At 40.0% G+C, this 21498-nt stretch overlaps 1 protein-coding gene across 1 annotated transcript; it reads right to left on the reverse strand.

Annotated features, from left to right (window-relative positions):
* Nucleotides 1-484: 484 nt before the first annotated feature.
* Nucleotides 485-18416, reverse strand: adgre5b.1 (adhesion G protein-coupled receptor E5b, duplicate 1). Its single transcript, XM_058091673.2, has 17 exons — nt 18228-18416; nt 12288-12362; nt 9965-10114; nt 9741-9869; nt 9470-9613; nt 9336-9376; nt 7651-7761; nt 7416-7569; nt 7231-7350; nt 6945-7144; nt 6690-6848; nt 4805-4999; nt 3090-3307; nt 2847-3005; nt 1449-1617; nt 1263-1361; nt 485-1188 (listed from the first exon to the last, which is right to left on the reverse strand). Exons 1-17 carry the CDS (start codon nt 18268-18270, stop codon nt 1147-1149), a joined length of 2208 nt encoding a protein of 735 aa, XP_057947656.2. The 5' UTR covers nt 18271-18416; the 3' UTR covers nt 485-1146.
* Nucleotides 18417-21498: the final 3082 nt, after the last annotated feature.

A 21498-nucleotide genomic window follows, 5' to 3' on the forward strand; every position in this document is an offset into this window, starting at 1 on the left:
GTTCTCCCCGTGCATGCGTGGGTTTTCTCCGGGTACTCCGGTTTCCTCCCACATTCCAAAAACATGCTAGGTTAATTGGCGACTCCAAATTGTCCATAGGTATGAATGTGAGTGTGAATGGTTGTTTGTCTAGTATATGTGCCCTGTGATTGGCTGGCGACCAGTCCAGGGTGTACCCCGCCTCTCGCCCGAAGACAGCTGGGATAGGCTCCAGCACCCCCCGGCGACCCTCGTGAGGAAAAGCGGTAGAAAATGAATGAATGAATGTTATTTTCATGGGCGGCACGGAGGTCGAGTGGTTAGCGCGCAGACCTCACAGCTAGGAGACCAGGGTTCAATTCCACCCTTGGCCATCTCTGTGTGAATGAATGTGTTCATTCCGCATGTTCTCCCTGTGCATGCATCGGTTTTCTCCTTGTACTCCGATTTTCTCCCATTCCGAAAACTCCCAAAAAACTCAAAAAATTCCCAAAACTGATATCGGTATCAGAAATCGTCAATATCTGCAAAAAAGCCAATATCGGACATCCCTACTATTATCATAAAGTAAGCTATCAGATTGGTTTCACTATGGATATAAGTAATGGTGTAACGGTATAGCATCCTCACGGTTCAGTACGTACCTCGGTATTTCTTGAGTAGGGGTACAAAGTACAAACCATAAACCATAAACCTAGTATATCGCAATGCTGTACAATCGGATATGAAAAAGTGGTAAATAATGTGATATTTCTCAAATACTTGCCAGTACTTGTTTTGGTGATATTAACCACTTTGACACTGGGGGCCCACCTGAGCCAGTTCATGAGTTCAATATTACAGTGAATCTTAAATCCTGAATGACCCATAAACGTAAAAGTCGACCCACATTTTTAACCTGTCTGTACATAATAAATAACTCCGAGGGAAATACAGCTTATATGTTCCAGAAGAGACAGGAAGTGAACAGAAATTCTTCTCTGTCTCCTTTATGGGTTGGTTTGGTCTCGACTGTACCAATTTTACGAAATGACATGACAAATACTGTCTTAACACGAGCTTTCTCATAAGCACCTGAAGGCATCGTCAGGAAGAGTTGGCTCATTGGTTTAACTGAAGTGGATTCATTCATTTTGAGTCTTTAGGAAGGATAACACAGAGAGACGTTCATATTTGGGATTCTCCGGTGTTCTGCCCACTCCGAGAAGCCTAAATGATAAAAAAAAGAAAATTACAGATAGAAGCTAGTATTTGAAGGAGTTGTGATATCATATGAATCTTACTCGTGATTGGCTACTGGATGGATTGGTACTACTGAAGTCAGAGTATCTTTTCTTTCGATTGCATAGGCAGGAGAGAAAGTTGTAGTACTCCTCTCTAACCTGCAGAGGGAAGCAGAAAACAATCAGAAAGGCAGAATGGAAGGTATGTGCTGTCTTTATATTGAACCGTGGGCACAGACAGACTACCTGTCTGGATAGAAGGCAGTGCATGATGAAGACCAGGACTCCCTGCAGGCTGTTCAAGATTGTGAAGATGTACTCTGCCACGGTGCTGCCTTCCCGAAACAGAAACGCTCCAAACACCCACATGAGACCCAGAATGCACATCTGAGCGATGGCTGTCACTGTGAAAGTTCTGCAAAGGAAAAGTTCACTGAATTAATTGAAACATGCTCATAAATCAGGGGTGTCCAAACTTTTTCCAACTGAAAATCTGACTGCCATGTTGCTATTTTGTAAAACAACACATGTAGATATGCTAAGAAGAAAAAAGTACTTATCAGCTTTGTAATACAGGTGAAAAAGTGTGTATTAGTATGACTTTTTTTTTCTTTGCTTGTGTTGCTTTGCCCATTTTTGCAACGCTTCTTCCTTCTCTTTGAACTTTTCCCCTTCAGGGGTCGCCAAAGCAAATCAATCCCCTCCATCCCTGTCTTCTGCATCTGTCTTTCTCACACCAACTACCCTCATGTCCTCCTTCACTACATCCATAAACCTCCTCTTTGCTCCTCAGCTCTAAACGCAGCATCCTTCTACCAATATATTCACTATCTCTCCTCGGGACATGTCCCAACCATCTCAGTCTGGCCTCTCTGACTTTATCTCCAAGGTCTCTAACATGTAATGTGCCTCTGATGTACTCCTTCCTGATCCTATCCATCCTGGTCACTCCCAATATCTCTCCTCTGGACATCAGTCTGGCCTCTCTGACTTTATCTCTAACATGTAATGTGCCTCTGATGTACTCCTTCCTGATCCTATCTATCCTGGTCACTCCCAATATCTCTTCTCTGGACATCAGTCTGGCCTCTCTGACTTTATCTCTAACATGTAATGTCCCTCTGATGTACTCGTTCCTGATCCTATCTATCCTGGTCACTCCCAATATCTCTTCTCTGGACATCAGTCTGGCCTCTCTGACTTTATCTCTAACATGTAATGTCCCTCTGATGTACTCGTTCCTGATCCTATCCATCCTGGTCACTCCCAATGAGAACCTCAGCATCCTCATCTCTGCTACCTTCAGTTCTGCTTCCTGTCTCCAGACCAAACAACATAGCTGGTCTCACCACAGTTTACTTTTCCTTTCATTTTAGCTGAAATCATCACACATCACACAGAACCTGATCTCCAATCCTGCCTGCAAATCGCCACAAAAAGCTGGCCGGGCTGGACTTTGGACACCCATGCCATGAAACAGTCTGGGATCACTACTTTAATTCGTAACTTGCAGCTCTAACTTGTATAAATCTCAAATAAGAAGCTGGATTAAGAGGTAGGTCGTGTTTGAAGACCAAGTATTTATAGTATATAATACTTGTTGCGTGTTGCAAATGCAAAGAGAGTCAGTACATGTTCACTGACTTTATGGTGTTGAGTTTGGAGAGGTCCGGGTTGAGGCTAGAAATCTTCTGGGCCAACTTCCAGACCGTGACGATAAAAAAGAAGACGTTGAGGAAGATGATGACGCACACGGGACCATAGAAGCTCCAGATGAGGCCGTCTTTGAGGGATAGCCAGCAGCTGCAGCGGAAAGATGGGAAAACTGTGCACTAATGGACTCTCAGTCAAAACACAAAACGTTTGATCTTTTCTGCGCACACTTACAGCTTCTCGGTACCGTATCCGTCGGGTCTGATGATAGCAGATACAATGACAATCACCAAGGGTGCCCCGTAGCCGAAGAGGAATAAGTAGAGTGGCTTAATGGTGACGTTGAAGACCAGGACCACCATACGGTACAGCTGCACGCCTTCCAGCAGCATCCATGCAAACACTCCCATGAAGAAAATATGGAGCATGGCGGCAATAAACCTGCAGCCACCCTGAAATACAACGTAAACACATGACGAGCGGAAGTACCATAGTGAGGGAAGGAATGAAATGACTCTTGCTGTGTTTATACGAGCCTAACTAACATTATACAGACAACACTTTGAAGTAAGACTTTGAGGCTTTTTCCATTTTGCCAACAGAATAACCACAATAACACGATGTCAGCAAAAGCTTTGACGATTTAATAATATGGAATCATCATAGGGGATTGTTTAAGATGACCAAAAATGGGAATTCTGTTGAAGTTTTACATACACGTCGCAGAAGCCAAAAGAATGCAGTCTTTTTTATATTTATTTTTAAATACTTGTTATTGTTTTAATTGTTAGATATTTTTCATTCATTCATTTTCTACCGCTTTTCCTCACGAGGGGTGCAGAGGGTGCTGGAGCCTATCCCAGTGGTCTTCGGGCGTGAGGACACCAGCCAATCACAGGGCACATATAGACCAACAACCATTCACACTCACATTCATATGGACAATTTGGAGTCGCTAATTAACCTAGCATGTTTTTTTTTTTTGGAATGTGGGAGGAAACCGGAGTACCCAGAGAAAACCCACGCATGCACAGAGAGAACATGCAAAAACTACACAGAGATGGCTGAGGTTGGAATCGAACTCGGGTCTGCGCACAAACCACTCTTGTGGTGTGCAGCCCTGTCAGATATTATTCATTCATTCATTTTCTACCGCTTTTCCTCACGAGGGTCGCGGGAATGCTGGAGCCTATCCCAGCTGTCTTCGGGAGAGAGGCGGTCCAGGTACACCCTGGACTGGTCGCCAGCCAATCACAGGGCACATATAGACAAACAACCATTCACACTCACATTCATACCTATGGACAATTTGGAGTCACCAATTAACCTAGCATGTTTTTGGAATGTGGGAGGAAACCGGAATACCCGGAGAAAACCCACACATGCACAGAGAGAACATGCAAAAACTACACAGAGATGGCCGAGGTTGGAATCGAACTCGGGTCTGCGCGCAAACCACTCTTGTGGTGTGCAGCCCTGTCAGATATTATTCATTCATTCATTCATTTTCTACCGCTTTTCCTCACGAGGGTCGCGGAGGGTGCTGGAGCCTATCCCAGCTGTCTTCGGGAGAGAGGCGGTCCAGGTACACCCTGGACTGGTCGCCAGCCAATCACAGGGCACATATAGACAAACAACCATTCACACTCACATTCATACCTATGGACAATTTAGAGACGCCAATTAACCTAGCATGTTTTTGGAATGTGGGAGGAAACCGGAATACCCGGAGAAAACCCACACATGCGCGGAGAGAACATGCAAACTCCACACAGAGATGGCCGAGGGTGGAATTGAACCCTGGTCTCCTAGCTGTGAGGTCTGCACGCTAACCACACGACCTCCTCATCCTCCACTGTTTCACTGTGATGCTCCAGGCGGTATGTAAACGATGAGGAGAGCCTCCGCTCTGTGGTCCACACAGTCACCCCTTGCTTATACAAACATACCTCAGGTTTTGTTTGGGAGATGCCCGCCACGAAGATGAGGTCAGCGATGAAGAGGCAGATACATAGATGCAAATGGATGGTGGTCCGTGTCCCTTGTATGGAGCGGCAAAACTTGAACGTCAGGATGCAAACGCTCAGACACAGCAGGGAGATGATCAGGCCGATCTTTGTTATGCACTGGAGTGCAAAGTTTTGCTAGAGGAGAAAATATATTGACTGAGTGAAACGGTTGCACGTGTGTTGTTTTCATTGTCACTTTTGTCTTGATTTGCGGTTTGTATTTACTTGGGTCAAGCTTCTAAATATCATTGTGTGACTTCTGAGGGAATTCTAGAAGCTCCACTATAATCCCCAGCTACTACAACCACTAACCACATCGGTATAATCTAATTATTACGGGAAAGACACTTTATTACAGATCTTCCCCTAAAAAATGTATAACTGTGATTCAGTGAAAAATAGTATTTTTATAGTTTTTATTAAACGGAATGGATTCCCACTTAGCTCATTCAATTCCAGACATTTTTCAAAAGCCGTCCATCTGGATATCGGCCATTTTTCATGATTTTCACTGTTTTTTCAAGGCACACAGAATATGGTGTACTTAGGCAACATAGACATGCTTAGCTTATAGACTTATCTTTCAGCAGAAAGAACATTTCTACCTTTTCTGTTCTTTAGTAATCAGCAGGAGAACATACGTAGGTAAGTCGGTTCTCAACAAAAAAGGGAGGAAAAAAAGGCTTTTCAAGCATAACTTTCTAAAATGTCTAAAAAACGATGTCACAACACGAAAAATGGTTTTACATGAAACACTCTGGACTGGTCGCCAGCCAATCACAGAGCACATATAGACAAACAACCATTCACACTCACATTCATACCTATGGACAATTTGGAGTCGCTAATTAACCTAGCATGTTTTTAGAATGTGGGAGGAAACCGGAGTACCCGGAGAAAACCCACACATGCACAGGGAGAACATGCAAAATCCACACAGAGATGGCCGAGGGTGGAATTGAACCCTGGTCTCCTAGCTGTGAGGTCTACGCGCTAACCACTCGACCGCCATACCGCCCAAAATAACAATAAAAAAAGATATATATATACATACAGTAAAGTCTCGTTATATCGATATTCTCGGGAATCGGAAAAAATACCGATATAACCGGACTATCCATATATCCGATCCTGCACCGAACTGCATTAAAAGTGGGCGGATCTTTGATATGGCATGTCATTTTCTCCTTGAGTTCATGGATTGCGTATCTAGCATGCTTTTGTACTACAATAAATTTTGTACTACAGTAAATAAAAATAAACTTACGCTGTAGTGATTACCGGTTACCGGGACATAATTCACCCCGGAACTATCGATAGGGAAGGTGTTGCCACCCGGAGGGGTAGGCGCGAGGGACGGGTGTTTTCCGCTGTGTGTGCTGCACTCTGGTGGTGGAAGTGTGAAAAATAAAGTTGACTGGAAGCAGCCGTTCGCCGTGTTCTTTTTTGTTATTGAAATCCTTAAGCAAAGATTGATTTAAGCTGCTTTTGTATCGATATAAGCAGACCAAATTGGCTGGCGGGAGATGAAAAGGGCATCGTAGTAACCGGATTATCATAATAACCGTGTATCGTACTAACAGAGCTAATTATATCATAAAAGACTAGAAACTTGCCTGGAAATGAAAATAGTATCGTAATAAGTAGTAATTCGTTTTAACCAATATCGATATAACAAGACTTTACTGTATATATATATTGTATAAATATATTGTGTAAATTTGTTAAGATAGCTAGGAGACCAGGGTTCAATTCCACCCTCGGCCATCTCAAAAACACAAGTAGGTGTTTGTATCTGTAGTGTGTGTTATTATTTTTTTCTTACCTCCACGGGGTAGAGAGCCATCAGCACAGCAAAGCTGCTGAGATGTTCACATCGGCACACTGTGTGTGTGGCATTGGAGTGTTGCCGATGGCAACCATCTGCGGACCAGGCATCGCCATCATTCCAGTATGCGCAGACGAAGCTCGCCTCAGAGTTCTCCTAAATCGCATCATCACAACAATCACAAAAGTATTATTATGGAGTTCGGGTTAAGGTTTGGGGTTTTGTTTTAGATGTTTAGAACGCAGGACAAACCTGGAGATGTCTTAGTGTGATTACAACCGGGTGGCTCAGGTTCTGAGCGGATGGGTTGGATACTACGACCGACACAACTCGGGAGAAGATTTGGAAAGTCGGTTCAGCGTCGTCTTTTTCGAAACCCTGGAGCTGGTCAAAGGATCGGTTAACAGAACGCTCCAGGTTCTTGTAGCTCAACAAGGCAGCCATAGCAAAGCCTAGAAGATGACACAATCAGACATGAGAGGATTATTCAAAACTATTATCCTGTTCGGGGTAAAGGTTGAGCTGGTGCAAAGTTTACCAGGATAACTTCCTGTTCCTGCTGCTGTCGTCCAGTCAGTATCGAGTGTTGCGTTTTCAGTCTTCAGACGAACCAGTCCGCTGGGTGGAGATCTTCCTCTGTGTACTGTAATCTCCACATCTACTCAAGCAAAGCCACGTTCTGTTACACCAAGTATTCATCCAGTTGGAGAAACTGTGTGTTACCTGTCTCAGTGGAACCCATCCTGGTCAGGTTGCCTTTCAGCTGTGGGCCAATGAGTCTGATGGATTTCTCCATTGTGCTGAGCAGCCCGTACATGTCTTCACTGGTGTCCGTGTCCATCGATGATAAGACGCTCTCAGATGCTGTGAGGAGTTTCTGTCCATGTTGAAGCACACGGGATGAGATGTTTTTGCAACCACAGCGTGTCTACATGTGTTCTTTGTTTGCTTTCCTGACCTCCAGTAGCGCATCTCCATCAGCATTGCCTTCGCCGCTGGTACTCGGGTGAGATAGAGCCATACAGCTGTTTCTCATTATGGACAAAAGATCTGCCAAGCCTGCGTTATACTGAGAGGAGACACAATAATAATAACAATGTTCAGGTTTCAAAATACTTAAGGCTATACATAAAAACATCAGGGGGTCCTGTGTGGAAATAAAGAAAATTGCCCCTGTTGAAATATTCCATTGAACTGATCTGTATGGGATCCTAATTAAGCATGCATGCTGTATGGATTTATTGTTTTAAAATATGTATGATCACGTTTCCATCCAATGGCATGGTATGGTTTAAAACAGGGGTCTCAAACTCAATTTACTTGGGGGTCACTGGAGCTAGGGTCTGGGTGAGACTGGGCCACATCAGGTTTTCCAAAAAAAAAAAAAAACGCATTTATTAAAAACAGAAAAATATACAAACTTTTTCAGTGCTTTGGTTCCGATTTTCTACAATAAAAACGCTGATAAAACATTCCACTGTTCTCAAATATCTTAATTTTTATTTTTCTGCAAAAAATAAGATGAAAAATAAACAAATCAAGAATAAAGAAAATCAATCAATTAGTAATAAATAAATATTATAACAATAATAAAACGGCACATAATAAAAACTTAAGAAACCACATATAGTTGGTGGGTAGACAAATTATTTTTTTCAGATTAAAATGAACAAAGCATTATTAGAGCCCTGTAGACATGACAAAACACGACTATAGTCACATTTATACTTTTTATTTACAACATATTGCGCAACTGCAGCGTCTTGAGACACATGCTAACTCGCAAACTAGAGAGCTAGCCACCTAAACGGTAGCCTTCAAGTTATTTCCTTTGAACTTAAATAGCCAAAAACTTACCACTTCCACACAGATAGGGAGGATAACTATTAACAGTTATTTAACCTTTAACATGAACATTAATCAAACGTAATAATTTTTTCTGGGTACATGATACCATACAGCATCCATATCAAACTTGCGCGGGGCCGCACTAACATTAAACTTTCATATCAAGGCGGGGGCCTCAAACTAGTGTCCTGCGGGCCACATTTGGCCCACGGGTCGCGTGTTTGACACCCCTGGTTTAAAACATTACAATAATAATAATAATAATAATAATAATAATAATAATAATAATAATAATAATAATAATAATAATAATAATAATAATTATTATTATTATTATTATTATTATTATTATTATTAATAAATAATAATAATTATTATTATTATTATTATTATTATTATTATTATTATTATTATTATTATTATTATTATTATTATTATTATTATTATTATTATTATTATATAATCATCAGCTGTGGGCCAATGAGTCTGATGGATTTCTCCATTGTGCTGAGCAGCCCGTACATGTCTTCACTGGTGTCCATGTCCACCGACGATAAGACGCTCTCGGATGATTAATAATAATAATAATAATGATTATTAATATATAATAATAATAATAATAATAATAATAATAATAATAATAATAATAATAATAATAATAATAATAATAATAATAATAATAATAATAATAATAATTTAATTTAATTGTTTTTTGAAACTAGGAAGGTCAGGGCAAGCACAGAGTGAATGGGTCAAAGAGTTCCAAAAAGATGTAAAAATGCAACCAAATTTTACCGGTGGCACACTCCCAGCTTCAAACGTTTCACAATCCAATTCTGGAAATAAAAAAAAGTGAAATAAGAAATTATTTGTTTTACGCTCCAGCACAGATTAAAAACAAACCGAAATCAGGAAATGCAAACACTGACCAGAGCATGGAGTCCTTGCATTGCCGTAATTGGTGTATCCTTTTGCACACTTGCACCAGTAACTCCCATCTGTGTTTTTGCACGCTCCTTTACTTCCACAGATGTCTTCTTTTTGCATCTCAGCTTCCTTGCATTCATCGATATCTAAAAGGATGAAAAACATATACCGTTACTGGCATGTATTAAAAGATATACAATCAATCTAATATGACAATTTTAACATTTACAAGTCATACAATTGTCAAGCTTACATAATTAACCTAGTAATCACCTTTGCAATGTCCATTAGTGCTGGTGTTTGTGTACCCATCCTGACAGGTGCACTTGAAGCTTCCAATCAGGTTCACACAATCGGCCATGTGACCACAGACCCCCACGTTGGTGAGACACTCGTTCTCATCTAACGGACGAATACAAGGAAACAAATTGAGAGAGATGAGATGGACGGAGAAACGCGCCACTCGTCGCCACTCGTCGCCACTCGTCGCCGCTCACCTATGCACTGTCCGTCGATTCCAGTGACGTTAATGTGTCCGTTAATGTCAGTGAAGCCAGGCTGGCACTGACAGTAATAACTGCCTTTGGTGTTGAAGCACCGCATGTGGTCCCCGCATGGTACCACAGGTTCACTGCACTCATCCATGTCTGGATTTGGATGAGAGTGGAGTTATTTTGTACGTGAGGGTTCTTTTGGGAGAAATTGTATTGGTCTCATAATGGTAAAATTAAATTTAATAAATTAAAATCAAATCAATTTAGGGCAAACTCACTCAGCAGCAGATGAATGCTCACGAAATGAAGTGCATTCTCGCGCACTTTTAGTTTCAGTTACATTTTTTTTCAGTTTTAAAGCTACACATTTAAGTTTAACAATGCATATTTGTTAAATAATAATAATAATAATAATAATAATAATAATAATAATAATAATAATAATAATAATAATAATAATAATAATAATAATAATAATAATAATAATAATAATAATAATAATAATAATACATTGTATTTGTTTAGCGCTTTTCAAAATACTCAAAGACACTTTACAGAAAAATTTACTTGAATAAAAACAAGTAAACAGAGTAAAAGATACATTAAAATACAACATTCATTCGTTTATACACAGAGTATACACATGAGTTAAACTGAGTATCTCAAATATCCATCCATCCATTTTCTATGCCACTTATCCTCACAAGTGTCGCGGGGGTATGCTGGAGCCTATCCCAGCTGTCTTTCGGATTTAGGCGGGGTACACCCTGGACTGGTCGCCAGCCAATCACAGGGCACATATAGACAAACAACCATTCACACTCACATTCATACCTATGGACAATTTGGAGTCGCCAATTAACCTAGCATGTTTTTGGAATGTGGGAGGAAACCCACACATGCAAACTCCACACAGAGATGCCCAGCTGAGATTCGAGTTAAGGTTTTGTATCTCAACTAAATTAAGTTAACTGAGTTAGTTACATTTTATGACATTTAATCTATTATTACATTGAAAGAGGAAGTTGAGTTTCCCTTGTATTCAATGAGCAATCAACCGCTTTCATGGAAGTCTGAGTAACCACAAAGGAAAAAAACTGCTGTGCAACACCAGAAATGAAACTTATTACAACATATAGAAAGTGATGCACGTCTACGTCCTGTCTGCTCAACACAATCTGGACAAAATGACAATAATACGTCCATTTTTTTTTTGTTTTTCAGTTTTACCATTATCTAAAACCCTTCTTCTTCTCACACTTGAGGAGAAGTTATTTTATCAATTTATGAATTGTCGGTCGAGTGGTTAGCACACAGACCTCACAGCTAGGAGACCAGGGTTCAATTCCACCCTCGGCCATCTCTGTGTGGAGTTTGCATGTTCTCCCCGTGCATGTGTGGGTTTTCTCCGGGTACTCCGGTTTCCTCCCACATTCCAAAAACATGCTAGGTTAATTAGCGACTCCAAATTGTCCATAGGTATGAATGTGAGTGTGAATGGTTGTTTGTCTAGATGTGCCCTGTGATTGGCTGGCGACCAGTCCAGGGCGCTTCTCGCCCGAAGACCGCTGGGATAGGCTCCAGCACCACCGCAAACCCTTATGAGGAAAAAGCGGTATAAAATGAATGAATAAATTATGAAGTATTAAAAAGTAGTATTAAAAGAATGAAGTATTAATAGACAAAAGTTGTAATCTTATGATAAAGAGTTGTAATTTTACGAGAATAACTTTGTAATATTATGAGGAAAATGAAGCCGTTTTTGGTAGCATAACATGACAGTTATATAACTATAACGTTCTGGCTTTTTGAAGTGAAACTATTATGAGAAACAAACAAGGTAATGGAAATGCAAGGTTTGGAAAAATAGGCTGGGGGGAAAAAGTTGTAATACAATCGTAATAAAGTCAAAATATCATGGTAATAAATTAATTGAATTAATTAATTAAAATTAATTAATTAATTACTTAATAAGTGGAATATTTTTGTAGTTGGAGCATAGAAAACTGACGACATTCTAAATAGGATTTTTAAACATTATTAGAGTCCTACAGACACAAAATAACACCCCTATATTTCCCTTTACACTGCCATTATTCATTGTTTACACTACATTGCGCACCTCTAATGCTGCAGGGACTCAAGACAGCCACTAGCTTGTGAGCTAACCATTTAGCAAGTATTGGCTACACGTTGATAAGCCCAGCTGGGCCAACCATACATTTGGCCCCAGTACTCCATGAAGTCTCACTCCAAGGTGCTCTCACAAGTTTTCTACTAATGAAAATAGAATATCATTAAAAAGCAACACCATCAAGATTATTACCAACACATTTGTCTGATTCCATGCTGAAGCCTCTGTCGCACGCAGGCATGCAGCTCCCCAGCGTGCTCAGTGCAGCTGCAAGGAAAAAAATTATCATTATTAAAAAAGAAATTACTTACGAAGATACAACTTTATGATCATTTTGTGGTTACTTCAAGTTGGTGCACCCCAAGAGATCTTCCTTCCTCTTCTCAAGTCATGTAGGTCAGATTAAACTGACCTGTGCTGGTTTATTATTTCCTGCATGTCATCATGCAATCGGCCCTCATTTCTGACTGCACATTTTCCAAGAATAAATACTGTATGTACAGTTGTCCCTCATCACTTATCCAAAATATACAGCATTAAGAAATAAAACTGTTCAATTCTTGAATACAGCCTACTATCAGTCAAAAGAATATGCCTATTTTAGCAAATGTTATGTTTTTGCCTATATTAAGCATTTTCAAGCATAAACTATCTAAAGTGCGGCTGAGGGGCCGTTTACGTCCCGTGGGTGTTTTTTTTATGGCCCTCTGGTACATTTAAAAAAATATAATTTAACAAGACAACAAAAAAAAAACAGCAAAAATCTGCAAAAAAAAAAAAAAACAGAAAAAATCTGCAGTATTTCTTACAAGAATGAAGTATTACTAGACAAAGATTTGTAATTTTACAAGAATAACTTTGTAATAGCGGCACGGCGGTCGAGTGGTTAGCGCGCAGACCTCACAGCTAGGAGACCAGGGTTCAATTCCCACCCTCGGCCATCTCTGTGTGGAGTTTGCATGTTCTCCCCGTGCATGCGTGGGTTTTCTCCGGGTACTCCGGTTTCCTCCCACATTCCAAAAACATGCTAGGTTAATTGGCGACTCCAAATTGTCCATAGGTATGAATGTTAGTGTGAATGGTTGTTTGTTTATATGTGCCCTGGGATTGGCTGGCCACCAGTCCAGGGTGTACCCCGCCTCTCGCCTGAAGAAAGCTGGGATAGGCTCCAGCACCCCACCGCGACCCTCGTGAGGAAAAAGCGGTAGAAAATGAATGAATGAACTTTGTAATATTATGAGGAAAATGAAGCCGTTTTTAGTAGCATAACATGACAGTTATATAACAATAAAGTTCTGGCTTTTTGAAGTGAAACTATTATGAGAAACTAACAAAAGGGAATACATTTTGGGAAAAATAGGCAGGGGGAAAAAGTTGTAATACAATCGTAATAAAGTCAAAATATCATGTTAATAAATTAATAACGTTCTGAAAAGAAAATTTACTGAGATTATTTCAGAAAAAAGTTGAAATATTTAGCAAATGTTTTAAAAATGGGGCAAATTAACTATAACACAAATATAAGGTATTCAAATAAATATGAAAATATTATTCATTCATTTTCTACTGCTTTTTCCTCACGAGGGACGCGGGGGGTTGCTGGAGCCTATCCCAGCTGTCTTCAGGCGAGAGGCGGGGTACACCCTGGACTGGTGGTGGTCAGCCAATCACAGGGCACATATAGACAAACAACCATTCACACTCACATTCATACCTATGGACAATTTGGAGTCGCTAATTAACCTAGCATGTTTTTGGAATGTGGGAGGAAACCGGAGTACCCGGAGAAAACCCACGCATGCACGGGGGAGAACATGCAAACTCCACACAGAGATGGCCAAGGGTGGAATTGAACCCTGATCTGCGCGCTAACCACTCGTCCACCGTGCCACCTGAAAATATTATTATTAAAAATATTATTCTACGTCATGTAAATTCACAAAATCAAAGTGGGGACTTGGAAATAATTAACAGTGATAAACAAGGGATTACTAAACGATTAATAACGGTGTGCTTAAGGCATATAATATTCAGTTATAACCACAAAAGGTCAGATTGATTGTGGATGCTGAATATTCAGTCAGGCACAAATTTTTTTTTATTTTTTTTTGTCCAACGACAGGAAGTGGAGATGGTTAATGTCTCGTTGTTCTCCACGTGACTGACTGTTATCATGTGTCCCTTCTCTTGTGTAAGGACTCGCATATGTAACGTCCTGTTCCTCTTTCAGTCTCTGTCGATATTCAAGTTAGTTAGTTTCACTCCTGTTTCCACCGTGATGTAAATGTTTGTGAAATATACTTTTCATAAATAGAGCGAAGAGACCGAATGGCGTAATGGCTGCGTTGAAAATTAAGATTCATCGCTCATGTTGTTTTGTGTTATTTAGTACACTCGCAACCATGACAACATGTCCCACCCCCTCAAACACACAAGATTAGCCACAGCACAACAAGCATGGCAGACAGAATAATTTAGTCACACTCTCCGGAATGGTCCCACTAGCTCCACAATCAGACCCCTGTTTTGTGGCAGGGGTGCACCAGTGAACATAAAACCAGTCGTACTTTCACAGTAAGTGTGTGAAACTGCATGACCGCCTACGAGTCTGACTAAAAACCACAAGGCCTGAAAGCAGACAAAGAGTAACTTTGTGTTGTGTGTGCAGATGACGTTCGTCGATGTATGGATGACATGAACTGGATTTTTTTGCGTTTTCTTTTTCTGTCTGCATGCGGTCATTCAAAAAATATTAATAGTTCACGACCCGTAAACCACTGACCTTTGTCCCACTGACCCATGACTGCGTGAATCATAGTCATGCTCCGAAAACATCATTTCACTATTATACAAAGAAAGAAAATTTCTAAGACACATGTATATCAAAAAGCACCTGTTGCTTCTTTTCATTCCATTACCTCAAATATTTAAAAAATGATTGAAAACTATAAAAAAAATATACACACAAATGGCTTATTCTATTGTTTGCTGCAATGCATAAACCGCTTCAACTGAGAAACAAAGTGAAAAACTATTGGATACCGATAACCACATATCACACATAATAACTCAATTTTACGAATGCAAGCTGATTTTAAATTAGAATTTAGTAACCGTTCAAACAATAAATTACTTTTTCTTTTCAAGAATACAAAGAAGCAAAACTGTTTCTTTTATATCAGACAGTTTGTGATCGTTAGAAATGGTACACATACATAAACCTGACGTATGTATTTAATAGCAAAATCATTCATACCATCAGCCACGATGTGGTGTCCAAAGTGCAGCCCAGGTGCCATTTGTGGTCCGTGACACATTTTAGAAATAAAATTGGACAAAAAAAACTGGAAACGCATTGCTTTCCTTTTCTATACCGTTTTTTCTCATTTGGATTAAGGGTATGCTGGAGCCTATCCCAGCTTTCTTCAGTCGAGAGGCGGCGGGGTACAACCTGGACTGGTGGCCAGCCAATCACAGGGCACATATAGACAAACAACCATTCACACTCACATTCATACCTATGGACAATTTGGAGTCACCAATTAACCTAGCATGTTTTTGGAATGTGGGAGGAAACCGGAGTACCCGGAGAAAACCCACGCATGCACGGGGAGAACATGCAAACTGCGCACAGGGAAGGCCGAGGATGGAATCAAACTCGGGTCTCCTAGCTGTGTGGGCTGCGCACTAACCACTCAACCACCATGCAGCCTAAATTTTATGTTTTTCTGGCAAAAAAAAATCCGTATGTGAAATTTCACCAGGATCTTTTTGAATGGTGAACTCAAAATTTTATTTTTTTTATTAAATTTTCCAAATGTAAGTGTTAAAAAATAAATAATGTTTATATATTTAAACAAAAATAATGTTTTTTTTTAATTCATGTTACAGTCTTTTGTAATTTTTTTTGCGTCATTTCCAGCTAAAAGATAACTACAGTCAATTAAAACAAACAATATAAGTCCCAATGTCGCCAGGGTGTGAATACCTTTGGATGTATGGATGTATGGATGTATGGATGTATGGATGTATGGATGTATGGATGTATGGATGTATGGATGTATGGATGTATGGATGTATGGATGTATGGATGTATGGATGTATGGATGTATGGATGTATGGATGTATATCACGTATATCACGCTTGCACAATTGAGGGAGAAATGTCCGAGGAGTCTTAAGCCTGTCATGGTAACCACATGGAAAACTCTGCCTATAAAAAAAATGTGTATATTAAGCGTAGCATATGAGTGTGTGTTGGGTGGACTGGCTCGAACTGCTTGTTGGAAAAACAAGATAATGCAATAGGAAAACACCTTCCTGTTTTTGTTATGTTTGCTATTGCTAAGCTACACCAGGATACTATTTATTTATTTAGTTTTACAAACTTTGGCTGTTTTTTTTTTGTAGGAAACACATGTCATTCATTTTAAGTGTGTAAAAATACATGATAATATAGGTAAACAGTTGTTATGTCTATGCTTCATTGATAATGTTAAATCTGAGATTTTGCACTTTGCGTGGCGGTCCTTGAAAGCACCATAGTTGCTTGGAGAGTCAAAGATGAAACTGATATGTAACTTCTAAACCGTGACGCTGATTCCATCTGTTCTTCAAGCATCTTACATTATCATTCATTAGTGGTGAGTACAATGTGAGTACAAACAACCATTCACACTCAAATTCATACCTATGGACAATTTGGAGTCGCTAATTAACCTAGCATGTTTTTGGAATGTGGGAGGAAACCGGAGTACCCGGAGAAAACCCACGCATGCACATGGAGAACATGCAAACTCCACACAGAGAAGGCCGAGGGTGGAATTGAACTCGGGTCTCCTAGCTGTGAGGCCTGCATGCTAACCACTTTTCTACACCGCTTGTCATAATTAGCGTTACAGGTAAGCTGGAGTCTATCCCAGCTGACATACATAGAGTCAATCAATCCAACATGCATGCGCGGAAACTAGAGTACTCATAAAAATACAGTATTTTAACGCCACACAGATATGTCTTGATTATGAATTTAAAGTCTGTAATGCTGACATGCCAATCAATATTCCATTATAAGTACCGATATTTTGTCACTATGGTAATTTGTCACACCATGATGCACTCGTATGTAAAAAAAAAACAAAAAAACCATAACACTGTAGCGCATGTTTATACATATATGATATCATATGACGCCATTAAAACTGTTAAAAGGTTTGGTTTAACATAGCTAAGTGTAGCTAATGAGATCCAATAAAAATACTATAATTGTGTACTGTAGTGTAGTTTGAGTTTGTTATCATAATATTTTGGTTACTTCCTGTTGGAAGTACCTCTGGGTATGATACAGTGTAGTTTGACACCTCAGCAAACCAAAATACTTGAGGTATTGTTTTCTTTGTAAATGTACAACCTCACACACAATTTCATTATGTAATATTATACCATATTTAACATGTATTTTATTAAAAAAATACATATTATTATATTTTTCTCCGGGTACGAATGTATGAATGTGAGTGTGAATGGTTGTTTGTCTATATGTGCCCTGTGATTGACTGGCTGGCAACCAGTCCAGGGTGTACCCCGCCTCTCACCCGAAGACAGCTGGGATAGGCTCCAGCACCCCCCGCGATATTATATTTTTCTTCGGGTACTCCGGTTTCCTCCCACATTCCAAAAACATGCTAGGTTAATTAGCAACTCCAAATTGTCCATAGGTATGAATGTGAGTGTGAATGGTTGTTTGTCTATATGTGCCCTGTGATTGACTGGCTGGCAACCAGTCCAGGGTGTACCCCGCCTCTCGCCCGAAGACAGCTGGGATAGGCTCCAGCATACCCCCGCGACCCTCGTGAGGATAAAGTGGTAGAAAATGAATGAATATTATTATATATAAAAATATGACAGCATATGTCATGTGACACAGGTCGCTACGATACAGCAGCACCGTGACGTAAACGCTCACAGTTATTAGTCTATATACAGTTGTATATGTTAGTGGTCATGTGATTCAGAATTGACACATTTCTGCTCCTTCCTTCCTCATTAATGTAAGGTGCGACACAGATAAGAATTGTGCCTATTGAGATTTCTCACACAGGCGCAAAACAGTATGAATTATGATGAATGACTTACCAAGAAAAAGTAGAAGATGATTTTGATTGCCCATGTCCGTCATACAGTAAAGCTGGCAACTTTGCGGTAAGAAACAATTCAAGTCCGCTGGAATGTGAAGTCCTTAGCATCCACAAAGGCAACACGACACAAAGAGAAAGTCTAGGCTACTAGTGTGTGTATGAATGTGTGCGTCTGTATGGGTGTGTGTGTGTGTGTGTGTGTGTGTGTGTGAACCACCACCACCACCAGCTTTTTCCCTCTCAATCGAAACACGCCTCCCGCTACACTCCCTCTCTCACCCTTCACACGGTCTTCCCCTTTTGTCACTCTTTCTGCTTTCTCTCCACCTTTTTCCACCAGAGTGTATTTCTCACACTGGTGTTGGTATCACATTGCCTGCCTCTGTCCTCCCCTGCCTGCACACACACACACACAAACACACACACACACACACACATACTGGTCAGGGTGCTCTATTTCAGGATTTTCCTCTCTCTCTCATGGGACACACACACACACACACACACACACACACACACACACAGAAGGCGGAGAGCTGAGAACGAAGAGGATGATGACTCACGCTCAGTCTAAACAGCTGCTTCTCCACTTGCCAGGAATCTGATTTTCCTTCCAAAACTCCCGTTGTCTGACTCCGCCTTAACGTTCAAGCTTTTACCCAATTCCAATAAAGACCCTCCATGTTTTACCAGCCGCCCCTTCACAAAATACCTAAAAGCAGCGGTCTCAAACACGTGGCCCGCGGGCCAAATGTGGCCCGCAGGACACTAGTTTGAGGCCCTCCGCCTTGATATGAAAGTTGAAGGGGGGGCAGGGTCAGGGTCGTTTGTTTGTTTAGGTTGTCACGTTGCTCACAATAGGTTACCATTTCCAGTTCTATGACAGAAAAATGTACATGCTTTATTGTTCAAGGGGCCGGGTCAAATGTGGAAGTGGGCCGTGTCCGGCCCCCGGGCCTTAGTTTGGGGACCACTGCTGTATGGTATCATGTACCCAGAAAAAATTATTACAATTGATTAATGTTCTTGTTAAAGGTTAAATAACTGTTCATAGTTATCCTCCCTATCCGTGTGGAAGTGGTAAGTTTTTGGCTATTTATGTTTAAAGGAAATAACTTGAAGGCTACCGTTTAGGTCGCTAGCTCTCTAGTTTGCGAGTTAGCATGTGTCTCAAGACCCTGCAGTTGCGCAATATGTTGTAAATAAAAAGAGTATAAATGTGACTATAGTCGTGTTTTGTCATGTCTACAGGGCTCTAATAATGCTTTGTTCATTTTAATCTGAAAAAAATAATTTGTCTACCCACCAACTATATGTGGTTTCTTAAGTTTTTATTATTTGCCGTTTTATTATTATTATTATATTTACTTATTACTGATTGATTGATTTTCTTTATTCTTGATTTGTTTATTTATTTATCATCTTATTTTTTGTAGAAAAATAAGACATTTTACAACAGTGGAATGTTTGATCAGAGCAAAGTTTATTCATTTTTCCGTTTTTTGTTGTTTTTTTGTAAAACCTGATGCGGCCCAGTCTCACCCAGACCCTAGCTCTAGTGGCCCCCAAGTAAATTTTGAGTTTGAGACCCCTGACCTAAAGGCTGTCATTAAAGTGAATCTCTGCAAAAGGTCCACAAGCAAACAAGGGAGGTCCTAAACATTGCAATGAGAGGTCAACATAAACTCAGCTGCACCACTTTGGATGAGTCCAAACTTACTGCAGTGGAACCAACTCATGTCGGCCTCAATGTTGTTGCCAAACCCATCTATGTCGAACAATAAGGAAAATTGTTCCAGATGTCTTGTAGTATAGCTGCAAAGCTGCATCCTGCAATATAACTACTGTTACAAAGTACATAGCATTAAAACAGGGGTCTCAAACTCAATTTACCTGGGGGCCACTGGAGCTAGGGTCAGGGTGAGACTGGCATCAGGTTTTCCAAAAAAAAAAAAAAAACGCATTCATTAAAAACAAAATATTTTCTACAATAAAAGCTCTGATAAAACATTCCACTGTTTTCAAATATCTTAATTTTTATTTTTCTGCACAAAATAAGATGAAAAATAAATAAACAAATCAAGAATAAAGAAAATCAATCAATCAATAATAAATAAATATAATAATAATAAAACGGCAAATAATAAAAACTTAAGAAACCACATATAGTTGGTGGGTAGACAAATTATTTTTTTCAGATTAAAATGAACAAAGCATTATTAGAGCCCTGTAGACATGACAAAACACGACTATAGTCACATTTATACTCTTTTTATTTACAACATATTGCGCAACTGCAGGGTCTTGAGACACATGCTAACTCGCAAACTAGAGAGCTAGCGACCTAAACGGTAGCCTTCAAGTTATTTCCTTTAAACTTAAATAGCCAAAAACTTACCACTTCCACACGGATAGGGAGGATAACTATTAACAGTTATTTAACCTTTAACATGAACATTAATCAAACGTAATAATTTTTTCTGGGTACATGATACCATACAGCATCCGTATCAAACTTGCGCGGGGCCGCACTAACATTAAACTTTCATATCAAGGCGGGGGCCTCAAACTAGTGTCCTGCGGGCCACATTTGGCCCACGGGCCGCGTGTTTGAGACCACTTCATTAAAACATGTGCACAGTGACTTCTTGTTCAGTGCAAAATAAGCTTAATAATAAAAACATGGTAGTGTAAACCTGTATTTACTGCCCCCTTTAGCCCAACCCCTGCTCAGAACTATACACCATATACCCACGGCTACAGGAAACCACAAGAATCTAAATAAAAATGTGTACTAATACAGAATCAAAAATCTTTTACTACACATTTTTTAAATTTTTCTGTCCATGAATAAATGTGCAAGCAATGATTAGTTCCGGTTTGGGGTTCGCCAAGTCTTCATTCAGTTTTGTAGGCTCTGCGAATGAACTTTGGACGCCCCTGCTCTCTTGTCAAATGAATCTGAAGTTGCACAATTTAGAACTGAGAACAAAATATCCAGGGAAATACGTATGTGTGCCTTTCATGCAGCACGAGTTGGACCAGTATAACGCACGACATCCGTTTCTGGGATTATAAAAGTATTAATTCTGCACATCTTGCACTTGGCTTTTGCGATGCTTCCTATAACAGGCATACAGTCTCTTGAGGAAGAGAAGAAGAAAAGGAAGTATATACAGTACCGGAATACTAAAGAGTCTCCAAACTTTTGAATGATACTATATCTGGCTAACGGGATAGGCTCCCAAATGAGAACAAGTGATATATAT

Source organism: Doryrhamphus excisus, linkage group LG9, assembly GCF_037039965.1.
Source record: "Doryrhamphus excisus strain RoL-2023G ecotype Guam linkage group LG9, RoL_Dexc_Guam_v1.1, whole genome shotgun sequence".
In the NCBI taxonomy this organism is placed as follows: domain Eukaryota; kingdom Metazoa; phylum Chordata; class Actinopteri; order Syngnathiformes; family Syngnathidae; genus Doryrhamphus; species Doryrhamphus excisus.

What these genes read in the sequence shown, in the direction of transcription:
- adgre5b.1 (XM_058091673.2), bottom strand. Translation starts at nt 18,270, where the DNA reads ATGACGGACATGGGCAATCAAAATCATCTTCTACTTTTTCTTG. An exon ending in AATCGACGGACAGTGCATAG is followed by an intron (nt 9,870 to 9,964) that starts GTGAGCGGCGAC and finishes TTCGTCCGTTAG; the next exon opens with ATGAGAACGAGTGTCTCACC. An exon ending in GGATACGGTACCGAGAAGCT is followed by an intron (nt 3,006 to 3,089) that starts GTAAGTGTGCGC and finishes TTTCCGCTGCAG; the next exon opens with CTGCTGGCTATCCCTCAAAG.